The sequence below is a fragment of the Morus notabilis genome, unplaced genomic scaffold (assembly GCF_000414095.1).
Source record: "Morus notabilis unplaced genomic scaffold, ASM41409v2 Scaffold1333, whole genome shotgun sequence".
Lineage (NCBI taxonomy): Eukaryota > Viridiplantae > Streptophyta > Magnoliopsida > Rosales > Moraceae > Morus > Morus notabilis.
The window spans coordinates 176,535-194,786 of NW_010364060.1; the positions used below are offsets into that span (position 1 = coordinate 176,535).

The following is an 18,252-nucleotide window of genomic DNA, read 5'->3' on the forward strand; positions in this document are numbered from 1 at the left end:
TTCTTAGCACTTCGAGTCCTCGTCGCGTTCACCTGTAAAATATAACTCAATGTAATGTTAGAATTAACTATATATAATACCATAACATTATTCAAGTTAACTCCTAACATCTACTTCTAAGAATTTTATCGGTTTAGAAAAATGGGTGTTACAATCGCATCCTCAAAATTTTTTTTTTTAATTGCATACTAGACAGTTGATGTGTGTGGACGAATTTTTAATAGTTACTCCGTAATGGTTACCCATCAAATATAGAAATTTAATGATATAACGTGATAAAAATTTAATTTTATTAATTTCTATAAATTATTTAATTTTCTTTAAAACCCGATATATACTTGCCTTTAAGAACTCATCTCTCTACAGCATTTGCACACAACATCGTACACTTCAGAAAAGAAGAGCATTGGGAATCCACTTGTAAAACAGTCATCAAATACTTCATATAGTTGTCCGAAATGTTTTTGAAAAAACCACCACAAAACTAAGTGACTATTAAGATTGAAAAACCTTATGGAATTTACTAAAAATGTATTAACATTATACATTTATTATTAAAAGCACTTAAATATCTTCCGAATCTTTTCTATAATGGCTCAACTTGTTTCGAATGGATCATTATACAAGTCTTGAACATTGTTAAGCTTGTAGCCTCTTCTTATGTCCGGGTGGTCTTCTTATGTCCGCTCTCGTAGTAAAACCTTTTCATCGGAGTTTGTACCTAACACTGTCTTTCCATTCGAGTTGAGCAAGGCTGTGAGCATTAGGAAATGACTTGTAAAACATTCATCGAATCATTGATAGTGGTTTGAAATGTTTTTGAAAAAGCCACCACAAAATTAAGTGAATATTAACATTGAAAAACCTCAATGAATTTGCTAAAAATGTATTACATTTATTATATATGTATTATTACAAGCACCTAAATATATTTTGAATCTTTTCTAGCACCTTTGGTATATAGATTCTAGAACTCGGAACCATAATTCTAGTTCAAACCAGTATTCGTTTGCAAAAAGTAAAGAGTGGTTTTGATTTGACTCACCTAGAATTAAGTTTGGTTTAGATAGTTCTGATTCAAGATTTGAATCCTGATGTGATGTTTTAAACCAGAATCACCTTGATTTTAAAACCACCCCTATTGGTTTTGGGTGAGTCAAACTCCTTATCTGGTTCTAATTTTAGAATCATGATTTAAACCTAAAATTATGAATCATGGTTCTGGTGTCAAAATCAAAACTTGAGTCACCCTAATTTAAATCATCATAGTAAACGAAGCCTTCTATAATGACTCAACTTGTTTTGAATGAATCGTAACAAGTCAAGCTGTTTTTCCATTGCGAGTCTTGATACCCGAACTTAGGAAGGGATTTCACGATGAAAATATCAGTATAAATATAAATATGTGGGGTTTGATGAATTTATAGAAATATCAATGGATAATATCAACTTCGACATGAGTTAAAGCGCTGCCGTCAAGTGCAATTTGAAACATTATTCTATCTAAACCGCCATTTTATGGTTTGAGAAATTCTAAACCAAACTAGAATTAAATTCAATAGTTTGATGCAGTTTAAAACTTAGCAGTTTTGATTTTGGACAATTTAAAACTGCGGTTTAAGATTCTTCAAAAACTTACTAAAATTCTAAGTTGTCATATCGCTATCAATAAAATCAAAGAAATGTGGTCAAGATTCTCGTCCATTAAATTTATATTCAAATATTAGAATTCAATAATATAAATTTTGAATCAATTACTTTAAACGGAGGTTATCATGTAACAATACAAAATAAAAATGAAATAGAAGTTATCATAAAACTGAGCTTTATGGAGGCTCCAAGTTATCTCCACCATTAACGTCAAGCCTTCCATAAACATTCGCTTGTTTAGTGTAATCACTCATTAGTTAAGCATGGTGCATCATCCACATTAATTAATAATAAAAAATATATATGTGCTCCAATTATAGTATAGCGGTAAATTCACGTCTAAGTCCGTAGAGTTCAAATTCTTCATTCTAAATTTTAAAAATTTTAAATGAATTTTCGGCTAGATAGTTGGAATGCGGTTTCAAGATCTCAAATCAAACCAAGAGTTTAGTGTTTTGGATTGAAACCAAAACGAGTAATTGACGATTTTGGTTATTTTTAAAAGCCAGCGGTTTTGTCAGTAAAGTTTAGTGCGGTTTGGCCGAGAACCTATATTTTGTCAGTAAAGTTTACTTTTCCACACCGACAACAATATATGGGAGAGTCCTTCATTAATAATATATAATAACAAAAAAAAAAAAAGAATAACAATAAAATAACAATAGCTAAATTGATCTTTACTCAATCTTCCAAGCATACAGATAATGGCAATACTCATTTGTTGATAAACTGCCTTGGGGCGAGTCATTATCATATTTGCTATCATTATAGCGTACTTCACTACAATTTCGTGCATAGAAATCGGTATTTGTCGAATCCGGTGAGCCAAGTTTGAAAATAAACAAGCCATGGCCTGAGCCAGGGCTGGTGAATAACCAATCATGAACATCCCAGAAGATTTGAATTGGCACATTGTTCGCCATCAAAGTCTCATTCCCTCTAAATCTCCAATTCAAGTTCATAACCCGAATCGCCACCGCCCCTTCCACGCTTATCCACATCTCGGGATCACCAGGCCCCAACAAGGAGTTCTCAATGACAATTTCATTCTCTTTCTTCCCGGCATTCAACATGGCATTAGTGCAAAAAAGATTTTTCCCACACACATTCTCTTTCTTGTGCAACAAGGTAGCTCCTTCCAAGGATGGTCTTGCCCTTGTTCTCTTACAGGCAACATCCTCCAAATCGCCTAGCAATAAAACCATCTCTTCCTTGCACACCAAGGCAACATAGTAATCTGAGCATGGCTCAGGAGAGCTTGAGAATTTCACCAACCGAAAGTCCCAAAAAAGGTCGACGCGCTCTCCATCCGCGGCAAAGGACTTGAGGCCTTTCTTGCCCCAAAATTGGTTATTTTTCAAATCAATCTTGCATGTGTAATGGTTTTCCTTAGAGGCTTTCTTGTCCACTTTGATGGTGAGGGAATAACTTGTGAGGCTTTTGCACCATGTCACCGAAACATTGCAGAATATTTCTCCTAGTTTGGCTTGATAAAAACAGGTGATCATATCACTCTGAGGGCCAGATTTATGATGTGCATTTTCCTGAAAATAAGTCTCTTAACACATTCTCAGAAGGTAGTATTTCTGACATTGTTATGACCATTTGTTTCACATCTTTGGAGGGCTTTACATTTTTTTTAAACTAAATCAATAAATTTGATACCCGAAAGACATGAATAATGAGAGCCAAAAGGTAAATATGCAGAAACTAAAGTCCCTTTTTGTGGGGGACAAAAATTACAGGTTGAAATCAGAAGGAAAAAAAAGAGAGTAAAAGTCAGGATAATAAGCCTTTGGAGGAACACAAAAAATCTACTTTGAGGATTTTATGTCTCATGATAGGCTGTAAATCTGGTGTCAAAACAGAAATTTTCCTTTATTTCTTTTTCTTTCCTATAAATAGTTCATTGTTTCTGACTTTGTAAAGCTAAAAAGGCCTGCTAGTTGGTTGGCAACTAGAATGACCTTGCTTTATTTGAGACTAAATCTTACTATTTTAGTCAATAGTCAACTTAAAAAAATAAAATAAAATACTTTTTCTCTAATTAGTCACTTTTTTTTTTTTACCCTTTTCAGTACAACTTTGACAATTCTCAACTTTTTGAACTTGCAAGCAAATTATCTACAACTCTCAGTATATATGACTTCTTTGAATTAAATAAAAAAAAAATTGGAGGTAATTGATCAAAGATAAAACAAATTGGTATAATATAGTACAAAATCTCTTTCATTCCTTATAACTTTATCATCATGGAATTTTTATGCTTAATGAAAATACATAGAATTCTCCAATTACTTTTGCCAAAACCTTCAATAACATCCTTTGATTCCATATAATAAAAGTATCATGCAGCTTGGAGATGTTCAGCATGGAAGAATAAATTTAATGGTTTTCATATATATAAAGAAAATAATGGTTTCAAGTAATCTACAAAAGTTTATGTGCCAAGTAATGGGCATGGCAAATATATTTTCAATTTCTAGTGAATCTACTTACAGAAAGTTACAAATAGAAAATCGTCAGATTATTTGATACAAAAACTTTAATAAATAACTTGGGATTCTTAGCATTATCAGTTCTATAAAGGTTAAGGCATGGACAAATATAGTGTCTTTTTATGTAAACTTTGTTACTGAAGTTATCTATAACAATAAAAAGTAAATAAATAAAAAATAGCCCAAGAAGAACCCATAAACACAAGTACTGTATTTAGTATTTTTGTTCTTTACAAAAAGAGTGGTACAAGAAAATACATAGGTAATTTAAAAGATAAAATTTCCTATATATGTATAACAGAAACGACACCTCTCTTAAAAATCCTCATAATTCACATTAAAAAAGGAAAAAAAAAAAAGAAAAAAAAACATGCAGCTCTGAGAACAAGCATTATAATTTACTATACAGAAATGAATGAGAAATCAAATGCATTTGGAATCCACTGTGTTATAGATAAGTTCCTCAAGGTAACATGAAAAATTTTCCACGAGGGGTAGATCGGCTTCTCCGAAATTCCTGCATGGTTACGTTGTTTGCTTCCTTCGGATTCCGAAATGCTCCATTTGGCTGCTTGTTTTCTAGTTTTCCAGCCATTAGGGGCTCCATTGCAGGCACTAGTCCTCTGCATAGATAGATTTTTTTAACATAATATCTTAGTAGGGATATTTTCATAATTGGTCAAAATTTCAGGCCTCTTTTAAAGTAAATTCTCCTTTTTTTTATAATTATTTTTTACTTAGTTCCCGTTTTGAACCAATTGGTAAATCATTGATTTACTCAAGTAAATCACTACTCTACTCTTATTAACTAGTCAGGTAAATCATTGATTTATCCTACAAAAAATGGATATAAGAGTATAAAAAAGAAACTATAATGATAGTTTTTAATAAGAAGTGATGATCTTGTGAGTTCATTCGAAATTTTTAGTCTCATTTGCATGAATGGCCAAAATTTTGGACCTGTTTTCAAAAGAAATGCGAGTAAATATTTAAGTAAAGATTATTTATTTACTTTAACAAATCAAATGTATAGCAAACCAATTATGAATGAGATTATGAATAAAAATTGACATAAAATTGAAAAAAAAAACAATTATGAATAAGATTAATCAGAACTTTATTTTACCTCGGTTCATGGTTTTGTGAGTTCCTTGAGAAGAAGTTCTTCCTTGCCTTTTTCATCTCCAAAGCACTATGCATTGGTGAACCAAGATGAACATGCTCATTTTCTGGCTCAGAATAGTCACTCTTGCTAGCCTCCTCCATCTGTTCACCGAAATCCAAGTCCGCGAGCAATGTCGTCATCACGGCCTCATTCTTATGCAATCTTGATGGCACCTGATATTGCTGCTTTGCCTTAGCCTTAATAGTAGTAGTACTCTCAGGCTTGGCTTTCCTTATACCACCTTGTCTTATATTTAGTGCTTGTTTGAATTGATCATCTTCATGTTGTTCTTGTTGAGCTTTCTTGAAACTCAATTTTTGGATGGAATTTAGCGCCTCAGAAATGTAGTCCTGCCTTGTTGATTCATGTGGAGTATTGTTTGGCCTTGTAGTAATATTATTAACTTGAATTCTTGAGTTGGTATCATTTGATGAGTTCACTTGTGTTGTGGCAAGTAATTTGGTGGTGGGAACTCTAGCTGGAAATGGCACTCTTGAAATCGGTTGGTTTTCGATTGTCTCGGGTTTGGCTTTGCTTCTCATGACACTCCCTCTTTCTGTGGATGTTGATCTTCTAATTGGAGGAGAAGGTGATCTAAGGTTTCTAGAGATGGCTAATCTTTCTTCGGTCAAGAAAGGCAATTTCGGTACAGTTTCTTTCTCTGCCAATCCCATGGGGAACCTTGACCTTCTTTGCTTCCCAGAAGAGCAACTTCTAGCCTGTTTTGATATTGTGATGTTTTAGTACGTCAGTGTTTAATGAAAAATGCTAGGGGTCCCAACTATAATCCCGACTTTATGAAAGGAAATATAACGTCTAATTGAGTTGAGACATAATTATATGTTTCTATTATTGAATAATATATGAAAACATGATTTGAATTTTACAGAAATTTTGCCTTCACCGAGCTCTGTGCGACCTAAGTGGTATCTAATTTTTTTTAAACTAAATGCCACGTAAGTTGGTATTAAAAAGTTGAGATAATAGTTGGGACCCCTAGGATTATTCGTAGTTAATATGATTAAACAGGAAATAGAATCCTATCCTTTGACTTACCTCGGAGATCTTAGGATCTTCTTGAGAGGTTTCAGCCCTCATACAGGTGTTGAGACCATTTCTCGGAAAACGATAAGGTGAAACGGCCCTCATTTTTTGAGAATCCATGGCACTTTTCATAGTTCCGCCTTTGTGTTGTTCTAGTTCAGCTTCTTTTTTCTCTAGTGCCAGTTTGAGATTTGATATCTACATCAATACAAGTTCAGTCAATAACTTATTATCACAAGAAAAAAAAATATGTATACACAAGTTAGAAGTAGAATTTCATGAAGAAGTGACAAGGATTAGATTTCTACCTCATCTTTTAGCTCTCGAATTTCGCCGGCTTCTTTGTTAGATTTTGCTGCCCCTAGCTCTATGCAGGAAGCCCTCTCTGCAAACTTGAGTGTGCTAATTGTCTCTCCAAAAGCATTAACTTCAGGATTTATGTGTACAAACATCAAGGTCTTGGCATGCCCACCTAGTCATCACATGAAAAATGTTAAGATATATAGAAATCTGTAGTAATGTTATCATAGAACAAAGTTCTTCTATATTTTACCGAGTGAGTCTTGTAACACTTGAGTGAGTTTGCTATTTCTGTAAGGAATATGTGTACTCTTCTGTGCAAGTGCAGATATGACATCTCCGAGCGCTGAGAGCGATCGGTTTATGTATTGCGCTTCCTTTAATCTCTCACCGACTGCCTCGGATTTGTCCACTCTCTCACTCCCAGCCAAGTCCACTAGATGGAGGCAACCTCTTAGAATAGTCCCCGAAACCAACTCTTTTCCTTGGACATGAACTGTTAAGACACTTTAAATAGAATAGACAAGTCCAAAGTGTCACTAAAAAATAGCATTTACCAACTAGGAAGAACTTAAATGTCAAGTAAAAAACACTAAAATGAACAACTTTTTTACCTATGAGAACGACTGCTCCGCTCGTTCAAAGCAGTCGCTCCTACCGCGCGATTCCTTTGGCCAATTTTCATCAATTCAAGAACATCTTCAGTGCAAGTCACTGGCACTAGACATGCATCAGGTACATTGAGGCCATTCAACTGAGAGTTATTTCTTATATCTAATGTTCAAAGTAGTTAAAGATACCAAAGGTATTTTAAAAGGGAAAAAAAACGATAAAGGTTGTTTATGGCGTCCAGTGGAACCTCCTCATGTGAGTTGTGATGCAGGACACGGATCGTGCCCAATAAGTTCATCATGTTATAAATAAAACAACCATGATAATTAGCTCTTTAAAAGGATATCTCCTGTTGGAGCCATCATTGACTAATAAGTCCCTCACTTGCTCATTATATATTTCAATCATCTGTACGGCAACTTCATATCTTACAATTTGCACCCTTTCCTTTGATATTTGAAATAGATCTCCTAAAGCGCGGTAGTTCACACCCCATGTTTCTTCAGTTGTCAAATCAGGACCACTCTGCAGAGCAAAAAACAAGGTGGTTATTACATAACTAACGAGCTAATTGGAATATATATTTGTATATATATATATATATATGAACTTGGGGTGCGGGATTTGAAATTCGCACTTCAGATGGTGGTAGGAGTGGATTTACCGCTAGGCTATGCTTGCAACCACAAATTAGAGAACTTTTTAAGTGTGCAACATATTAGATACTAGTTAAACTTTAGGTATATTTTGAAGACATATTAATTACATTTATTGACTAAAATGGGCAAAAATTTACCATAGTGTATGTCTTCCCTGAGCCAGTTTGTCCATACGCAAATATGCAAACATTGTAACCATCAAGAACAGACCTAACCAGTGGCTGAGTATCCACATATATTTGCTCTGCATATAGCAATGAAAATCACTTTGGTCAAAATTTTATTGCTAATCAACAACATTATAACAAGAAAGCTAATCCATTTATTCAGGGTTAGTTTCATAATATAGATATCAAAATTATTGGAGAAATAGAGTATAAGCCTTTGGAAAATCAATTGATACCTTGTGTAACATTTGTTCCAAAGACTTTGTTAAATGTAAATATCCTTCTTGAATCTTTTCCTTGCTTCATGGGATTTACAATCATAATATTTCCATTTTCTCCAATATAATCCACCGTGGTCTGACCATTTGATTGCCCTCTCAAGAAGGGTCTTACTCTACAATATACTCTAATAGTTCCTGTGTAAAACATAAAATAAAATTAAAAAAAACAATTAAGCTCCGTAACATACAAAATCTCAATAATAAATATATAAGATAGATTCATCACCTTTAAGGTCTTGGACTTGATTGTACAGGAAACGGTTTTCTTCTAGAACTTTCTGGTAGGAACTTGAGGCCACTTCTAAGTTCTTAACATGATGCACTAAAAAAAAAAAACAAAAAAAGAAAAATTTTATAACTTCAACTATTCCTTGTAATATGTTACAAAAATAAAATAAATTCTATTACAACCACTTGAAGCTTTTTGTGCTGTGCAATAAAATCATTAGATTCTTACCAAGCCTTCTGAGGTCTTCTTCCCATTTTGAATGTACCAGATTAACATCCCTTCTTGTGTCTAGGAAAGATGATTTTAGTTCCTAAAACAAGTTAACATGTTGAAATATGTAAGAGAATTAAATTGAAGATGAAATTAAATTGACCACAAGAATGGAGTATGTACAACAACAATGTGGGGCACTATCCATATGAATGCTAAGTGTAGTAAGACTTACCTGAAGCTGTTTTTGATGAATGTCAGTTATCCGTGCATGCTCGGGCGAGTGAGTCACTATGTGTCGGACAACAGTTTCGCGTTTACCGCCACAAGTACAGAATGTGGCCAAATCTCTCGCCACCAAACTAGTTCTCTGGCTAAGATATCGTGAAATGGTCTCTAAAAATTCCGATTTCGATAGAGTATCAATGTCACTCTTCAATAGTTTCTTCAGAAATATCCCAAGCTGCATAGGAAAAAAAGAGAATCATGGTTAACTTAATTAGTTACATGTATCAAAAAATTGGAAATATAGTTACATAAGACTTCTGGAACAAATGTAGTAAGTACCTGAGTGCCTTGAGAAACAAGCAGAGCTGAGAAATCCTTGACCACTTTACTGAGCAAAGTATCTACAACCTAAAAAATTAATCCCCCATATATAAAAGTTAGAAGCCAAAAAAAAAAAAAAACAACCCTTTAGTCCAAAATCATAGATGCTAATTCTAGTTCTATGTCTGAAGTTTATGTGGGCCAGGATAGCTCAAGTATATATGTTTTCGAAAAACTAATGGTAAGGGTCTTACCTACCATTGCATTCAAAGGCAAATCATCCAATCCATCACCACTCTCTTGAAGAAAAGCCTGCAGAAGTCCAAGCCCGAATCGATCGAAAAGGAAGGTCAGAACATTGGCAATTCTTGATTCCTCAACTGAGACCTCATTGGAGAGATGGAGAAACTCCAAGAGCTGCTCATATTGTGATGAATCAGATTCATCCAAGGACTCATCAGTACTCTCACTCCCAACAAAAGAGGACGGGCACTCTTTCGGAAACGATGTGATCCTCACTGTCCCTCCATATCTCCACACCCCTATTCCACCAGATTGCTTCCATTCATAATACCCTTTGAGGCACAGAATGCAGTCCACAACTTTACTTGATGAGCCTCCCTGTAAATCCCAAAAGATTTCTCTCACAAGAGTCCAGTTTCATGTACAAATATGTTTGATAACGGTTAACGAAATGGTGAAAAAGGAATGATATGTTGTAACCTTTTCCAAATCAGATGCTTCAAATGTCAAGAGCTTCATGTTTTTGACAGCCTCAAGGAAGTTCCTCATGTTCTCAAAGTACTGGATTGCTGACTGTGCCGGCCCCTCTATTGACTGGATGGCGATTACCGGATTTTCCACCACCTTTTTCAAAAATCCAAAAAGGAAAGGATAAATAAAAAGAAAACCAACTTGAAAAAATCAGTGTAGAGAGGCAAGTTGCTATTCATGATGACAATTTGAGCGCAATTACAAGGGTTTGAACTTAAGAACATATGCTGTCGTACCTTGTTAATTTATGGATTCTCTAAAAAGTTTAAGCTATTGGAACGTGCACTACGAACATGCATATTATGTACAAAAGTAGGAAACAGTTGTGAGTGATTGAAGTCCTAACCTTTGAAACAGCACCAGGGTTAACTTTGTTGAGGACATTGCAGAGGATGAGGCCATTTCTAAGAGCAAGGCGGAACTCTTCTTCGGACGGTTCTTTGTAAAGCGTTTCCGAGGCTCCTTGGTCCATCTGACGCAGCCATTGTGCGGCTTGGTATCGCCTTGAAGCTGAAACAAAACAAAATATAACCTGTTAGACCCTGTACTTAAATTCCTTAGTGAAAAAAAGTACACTTTATTCTAGCCATATAGTTTTGTCCATCAGTAACTCCATTTTACAAAAAGAATTATAAGAAACAAAACTAAGTAGTACTTTTAAAATTTCTTAACTTTTGTTGATACAATTAGCAGTTCAGATTAGTTTTAAAATAAAAGACAGAGCAAACAGGGGAAAACAGAGCAGAACAGAATGGCCATTTCACCAAAGGACTAATTAGAAAATTTTTTACTCTGGGAAATTTTGATTTTGGATGATTAGAATTTGGATAATTACAATCTTCCTTTCTGATCTTAAATAATTGGAGTGTGATTAATCTGGTAATCAGGTCAGAATTTTTACTCTTTGATGATGGTATTTCTTGTTTCTTTTTTTCTTTCAACAAATTTATCAAAATTTGAGACTTCTTTTTTTTTTTTTTTTTTTTTTTAACATATACTAAATGCCATTCCCTTGGAACCCATTAAGGAAAAAGTGGTCCCTGTCACATTTAGGTAACAACAATGGCTGGTTGGGGACTAAAAGCAGGAAATGTTTCTCAGTCAATGGACTTCCTACTTGGCTGCATTTATTTCTCAAAAGGGCTATCTCATTTCGTCGGGCAAAGGAGACGTCAGACAAGTACCGCTTAAAATACATGAGTTTTAGATTTTTATCTTTTATTCTTAATTAATACTCTTTAATCAAAGAACTATATTTATCAAAAAATTACTAATCAAGAGGAGAGGGATAAAAATCTTAGAACAATGCATTCAAAGAGTGAGTTCACCAATTTTCTCTTTCTCTTCTTAATATGATAATAACTTGCATTTTGAGTAGGTGAAACAAGTAATTAAGTGCCGGATTCTTGTTTTTTACATGTTTTTTTATCTGTCAACCCATGCTTCTGTTGAAATGTTTGGTTTACCAAACTGTGTTAAGTGTCTTAAGACTTGCATTGTTTCTTGCCAAATTTGTCTGGCTGGAAACCTATTCAATTTATTTGTCTTTTAATAAAAATTAAATGAGTTTAGGGTGGCAATTCGAGTTATGAAATAATAAGGCCCCGTTCATTTTACCGATTTGAGTTTTGCTACAGTAAAAAGCTCTCAGAAATAGTCACATCTAACTTTTTTACTACAATAAAAAGCTTTTATATAAAGTCACATCTCAACTCGAATTAAAAACTCAAATCAGCGAACTAAACAGACCGACAACTCAAACTTTATTTAAATAGCTAACATGATCCACACAATACTGATTTGAATTGACTCGATTTTATTAAACTTTTAATTAAAAAATATATGAATATAGATAACAATTTCAAAAAAAAAAAAAAAAAAACAAACAAAGTAAGGTGTTGCTAACTTCATGAAAATAAAATAAAAATAATTATTATTATACAGTTCGTCTCAAATTGGCACTCATTTAAATGAGAATCTCAATCCAAACCTTACATTTTAAATGAGAAAATATACAACTGATTTTAGTTATTGACAATAGAATGAAAATGATTATTCAATGTACTGGATAGCCTAGAAAAAAGGTGTTACAAATGGTAGACATAATTATAACCATATTAGCGGTGCTAGACATCCATAATATGCTTAAGAAAAATTATCTTTACTCTAAAAAAGATTCTAACAATCATGGAATCAATCTTTCTTTAAACCACTTTTAGTCTATATTCCTACACCTTATAATCCTTTTCACTTTAAGTAATTGAATGTTGGTGAGGTGAGACGCTCATAGCTATCATTGGCTGTAATCTTTATTCCCTCCACCAAAAATAAGATACTAATAGAGGTAGGTCTTACAACATTTTAAAGGTCATCTTCCAAAAAAAAAAAGTATAATTTTAATATTAGATTTTTCATGGCCCCACTTTTTGGTAGGTCCATGTCAGCATGAGTGAATGAAATACGGGGACGCGTTTAAAACTCATTTTAAAATGATTTTATTTTCTTGTATGAAAATAAAAATGTTTTCAATCTCAGACAAAAATTATTTTAAAAATGTGTTTGATAATTTTATCAAGATATTATTTTTAGTATAAAAAAACTCATTAATGTCTCAATCTCTTTCTCTCTGCTCGAGAGAGAAGAAAATTAAAATAAGAAATGAAATCTCATTTTACATTAAACTAAAAATCATTTTCATTTTAATTTTTTCATCTTTATTACATCAAACGCTATTTTAAAAATATTTTTATTTTTTTCTCAAAAAATATAAAAAATAAAAATAAAATTAATTCTAAACACGGCCGCCATGATCTCTGTATATAAAATTGAGATGTGGGGCCATTTATTATGAGTAAAGGTACAAATAAGCCTCACGTATCGTGAATAATGGTACTTGACACCGTTGACACGGAATGGCACTACTATTTTCAGCTCCCTATGTTATGTCATGTACAATATGCTGTACTTTATCTTATTTTTTTCCCCTAAGAGAACCTTAAGTTAAAGCATTCTCTAATCAGAAAGAGAACCCAGAAAAAACAAAAAATCAAACAAAATACATGCAGCTATAACTTTAATTCATTTCTCCAATGTAAATTGTTTTCATAGCCCTAAAGAGTTTGCAAAAATATATATATATATATATAAATTAAAAAGTATATTTACAGGCAGTTTTAGGTAATACTAAAAGTAGAAAAGTACCTGCTTCTTCTGCTTTTCTTTGAGCCAATTCATAGTCATTGATAATCTCTTCGTTGTACGAATATGGAGCCTCATTGTTAGAGGCTAGTGACTTCAGACCTCTCACGTTCTTGCAAGGAGATGTGAAGATTGAATTTGAATTGCTCTCTTGTGGCATTTTTTTTTTTTTATGTATTTATTTAGTTTTTGTTTTGTCACTATTCAAAAGTATGACACTGCAAGAAACAGAAAAGAACAAAAACAGATGAAGAAGAACAAGACAAAAAAAACCCAGAATCATATTAAAATCTGACACTGAAATGAAGTACTAGACAAGGAGAATCATTTTCTAGGAAATCAAAAGAGAGAAAAAAAAATCATTTTCTTTTTAAGACGTATATATGATCATAATACTAAACACAACGTATCAAAATGAAGTTCAGAAGGAGTTGTTCGAGTTTATACCTTCGAAGGGTCTTGATGAAAATTCTAAGAAAGAGTGAAAGATAGAAAGAGTTGGCGTAGTTAGAGCTTGAGCTTGTAGTGAAACTTCAGATCTGATCTTACCCCGGAAATGGAAGAAGAAGGTGAAGCAAGATTCTCGTGTGTTTAGTGAATGAGAATTCAAAATCTAGTGGAAGCCCAATAAATGCTCTAGTGTGAGAAGAAGACAGAAACAGAGAGAGAGAGAGAGAGAAGGAGAGAGAGAGAGAGAGAGAGAGAGAGAGTTTAAGGAAGAGAAATATTAAAAGAAACTGAAATTGCAACGTTGGTTTCTCTGCCTACATAGTCTCATCTCAAAATTAAAAAAAGAATGCAAAGACACCATGTGTCGAGTCTAAGTGTGTTATTAGTGTTAATAATACTAAAAATAACATTCTTGTTTGAGAATAATCTCGTGGTAGGATGTGAAAAAGAAAAATACCTTATTGATAATGCATAGTTTTAGATTGTGTGATTTGTATCTAAACTTGCATAATTTTTTTTATTTTTTTTTACATTCTTTATTATGACCCAACGGTCTAAAATGTAAAAATAAAAAAAAATAAAAAAAAAATTTATTTTTTTCATTTTTGCCTCTACCACATAATTCTCTATTGATTAATGTCAAAAAAGAAAAACTAACATTTGATTAAAAACAAAAGGAATTTCTCGTGATCTGCATTTAAAAAACAGATAGATTTTAATATAGATTTGATGGCTGAAAAATAAATAATTACTCGATTGTGCATTTACATTCTTCGTTATGATCCAACGGTTAAAAATGTAAAATATATATATATATATATATTATTTTCATTTTTGCATCTACCACATAATTCTCTATTGATTAATGTCAAAAAAGAAAAACTAACATTGGATTAAAAAAAAAGAATTTCTCTAGTGGTCTGCTATATCAGTAGTTTTAATTTTTAACAGTTGAAAAACAGACAAATTTTAATATAAATCTAATAACTAAAAAATAAATAACTACTCAATTGCCTATTTTTGTAAAAATTACTAGAGAAATCCAAAAAAAAAAAAAAATTGATAGAAGGGGTTGTCAAAAGAATGGTAGACCAGTAGACGGCATTCAAAAGAGGGTAAATGGATTGGACATATGATTTATTTAGGGGTACATTTTGACTTTTTAGATTTTTTTCCCTCCAAGTGGTGAGAAGGGAAGCCAATAAAGTCATGCCGCGTGTCTAGTCTTCTCCTGTGGGACCCTTTGATTGTTGGACTGGTGGGCAGGATCTGGCCAAAATGATGGCGCAAGGCTACGCTTTTAAAAAAGCTTTGGTCTTTGGACTGCATTTTGTGCTGCATGGTAAAGGTTGTCTCTCCCATTCTTTCTATGTAAATATATGTCGTTTACCAAAACACTATATGGCCGTTATTGCTAGCTACTCGTGTGCTTTGTCTAATGAACCATGATGCTAAATCTGGTCCATTCAAATTGTAACTTGATTGATCTTTGTCATGATCTGGCTGATACAAGACTTGCATGAGTTTGACTGTGGAAGTTAGTATACTATAATCAAGATTATCATAATTCATACATACACCTATGCAATTAACCAACATTTTCTTTGTACATAAATTTTGATATAGGCCTCGTTCACTTCGCGGATTCGAGTTTTCAATTTGAGCTGAGATGTGACATTTTCTTAGAGCTTTTCACTGTAATAGAAAAAGTTAAATGTGACATTTTCTGAGAGCTTTTTACTGTAGAAATTTAAAACTGAAAACTCGAATCGGTGAAATGAACGAGCCATAAGGTAACTAGTTATTTACTTAATTGGAGGTAAAGAGATTTAAAATTTTTAAGCTTTAGTTTTGACAAAATAAGCATGGAACTATCACCAAACTAAACTTGTGATCGCTGTTGAGCTGTTTTAATACCAAAAAGAATAAGAAATTTTTATTTATTCATTTATTATACGAGTCATTATACCCTTTTGTTAGAGTAGTATTGACATATGATTTCTCATCTAAACCATATCTTTAGAGTTTGGTGAAGAATAAAAATAGGGTTGATGAGAAATCCTTACAGATTCTTGGGAAAACCAAAGTACCATATAGTGTCCTCTCTACCTATTTATTTGTCAATCAATTTATTCTTATTTTAGGGTGGGTCCATTAGGCAAAGTATGCCCCGTTCATTTCACCGATTCGAGTTTCGCTACAGTAAAAAATTATCAGAAACAGTCAAATCTAACTTTTTTACTACAGTAAAAAACTCTCACATAAAATCACATTTCAACTCGAATTATAAACTCGAATCAGCGAAGTGAACGGGCCTATATGTAAATGAAAAAAAAAATTATATATATATATATATAATCTATAATTTCTCAGATATACCATGAATGAGAAAATGACATATTTGCCCTCAAAGTAGAAAAGGTGTCAAGCAGGTAAAAAAAGTAGGATGATTTCATTATCCTTGGTGGCGGTGGTTGGTTCACATTCTTCACGGAATAAAGGGAAAGATGAGAGTATACGTTATGTTTTTTTTTTTTCTTTTCTTTTTTTTTTTAGTTCTCTTTTTGAAATGAGAAAGAGGGCTAAAGGCCCAATGGGGCCCACTTTCGAACGTTGGATCCCTAACATTTAAATGATTGCTCATAAGAAGCTTTTCCATGCTCATTTTACATTCTGTAACCCATTTAATGGACCACTTAATGGAAGTTTCTTTCTCTCTTAATCCAATTATGGTCTAAGAGTTTTTTTTTTTTTTTTTTGCTTTGTTAACTTTTGCTTGGATTAGTTAAAAGCTAGCTAAGAGAAGGGACAAAACTTATCTTACAAGCATACACTCTAAATAGTCAAAATATCCACAGTTAAATGGCAAAAAAGAGAATTGAAACATTTAGGTGTATATGGGGTCAAATTTCATTTACCATAACTCAACTTTTTTCCCTCTCAAGCAGTACCCCTTTTTCTTTTTCAATGCTTCTTTTTCTTTATTTTTTTTTCTTTTCATAAAAAAAAAAGATTTAAGGAATAGTACCAACATATATATTGGTTGAGGGGTCTCTAGTGACATTTAACGGCCACATTTTTAGCGACATTTAAGGAGCACTCAAAGGCACTTGATGCTGCATATTATTAGCACAACTAAAGTTGATTTTGCATTATTTTTGTGCACCATACTCGGATGTGGTAAGAGAAAAAAATGTACAAAGAAAATATATATTGTGAGAATCTGTATAAATGAATTATTATTTAGGTTCTTTTTCTATATGATATCTCTATTGGTATTGCATGCTATGAACGTCACATAATGGTATACTTAAAAAAGATGTGTAGTACATACTCTAATGAAGTTTGATATAAATCTAATTGTCCAGAGCAGTATGACACCCGTAAAGTAATTTTTTTTTCATGCTTTTGCCAAAGAATTATTAATATTATTTATACATGACTAACTTTACTATAGGCAATCTAGATGTTTCTACAAGACCCTAATTAAAAGTAACAAGAGAGACAAGTTTTCTAATTTCACTCAATGTCTTAAGCATGTTTCTTTTTTTTTCTTTTTTTTTTTTTTTTGAAATTTAAGCATGTTTTAGTTATCCTTATATGGAATTGGTTATTATATTGCCCATCACTAGCATTTATGCCTTTCCCTAAAAGGAGAGATATATAAAACCCAAGTGACAAAGTTATGCTACAGAGCAACAAAATCCACAACTCATTACTCTTCAAAAGTTTATGGTGTGTGAATGAAAAAAATGACTCTTGGGGACCTCTATATAAATGATTTCACGCATGCTATCCCCACTTGTTTTTTTTTTTTTTTTTTTTTTTTTTTTTTTTTTTTTTTTTTTTGGTTTAGGTTCACAAGAAACCCAAAATCAATGGTATAAAGCTTCTTTATGACCATTGTCACGCCTGCCACAATATGATTTTATTAGTGAAGAACAACTTCTTTTGTCATAAAAAAACTGATTTTGCAAAAACTAAATTACTTCAGAAATTCTGCCATATATATTACGTACATGAATCATTTTAGTTCACTCACGTGTCTGATCAAGATGACTAATTCTTGAAATCTAATTCGGGATTACTGTGTCTTTGGAAGAGCTTCTGCTTTTACTTGTCGAAAAACTGTGAAATAAAAGTAAAAAACATAAAAATCTAACTCCTTAAAATAATTGTAGAAGATATTGGTGTTTGTAGCGTTTTTACCAACACACGAGATTTTTGTGGCCCCCACAAGCATTACCAAACTGACGCTTAGGGTCCGTTTAATTCGCTGATTTAAATTTTTAATTTGAGTTAAAATGTGATTTTATGTGAGAGCTTTTTACTGTAGTAAAAAAGTTAGATGTGACTATTTTTAAAAGCTTTTTACTGTAAGAAAACTCAAATCGGTGAAATGAATGGAGCCTTAATATGTTAAATTTCTAGCCAGACAAATGTTACCAAAGAAGCGGCTTGCATAT

The 18,252-nt window shown here is 32.7% G+C and overlaps 2 protein-coding genes across 2 annotated transcripts; both read right to left on the reverse strand.

Annotated features, from left to right (window-relative positions):
- Positions 1-912: 912 nt before the first annotated feature.
- On the reverse strand, positions 913-3,158 carry LOC112092993. The gene is made up of 2 exons (XM_024170460.1): positions 2,350-3,158; positions 913-988 (listed from the first exon to the last, which is right to left on the reverse strand). Exons 1-2 carry the CDS (start codon positions 3,156-3,158, stop codon positions 913-915), a joined length of 885 nt encoding a protein of 294 aa, XP_024026228.1.
- A 1,439-nt stretch (positions 3,159-4,597) lies between these two features.
- LOC21403125 (kinesin-like protein KIN-14F) lies at positions 4,598-13,994 on the reverse strand. The gene is given in 18 exon segments (XM_024170454.1): positions 4,598-4,771; positions 5,275-6,032; positions 6,370-6,555; positions 6,666-6,829; positions 6,911-7,164; positions 7,272-7,492; positions 7,576-7,794; positions 8,066-8,172; positions 8,332-8,511; positions 8,603-8,698; positions 8,834-8,915; positions 9,051-9,278; positions 9,383-9,451; positions 9,623-9,985; positions 10,088-10,231; positions 10,485-10,648; positions 13,340-13,554; positions 13,784-13,994. Coding segments are annotated over 17 exon segments (3,552 nt in total). The 5' UTR covers positions 13,497-13,554; positions 13,784-13,994; the 3' UTR covers positions 4,598-4,611.
- Positions 13,995-18,252: the final 4,258 nt, after the last annotated feature.

Excerpts from the sequence above, each read along its gene's own strand:
- LOC112092993 (XM_024170460.1), bottom strand. The coding sequence starts at position 3,158 with ATGATCACCTGTTTTTATCAAGCCAAACTAGGAGAAATATTCTGCAAT. Across the intron at positions 989-2,349 it reads AATGAGTATTGCCATTATCT|AATTATGGTTCCGAGTTCTA; the intron begins GTATGCTTGGAA and ends GGTTTGAACTAG.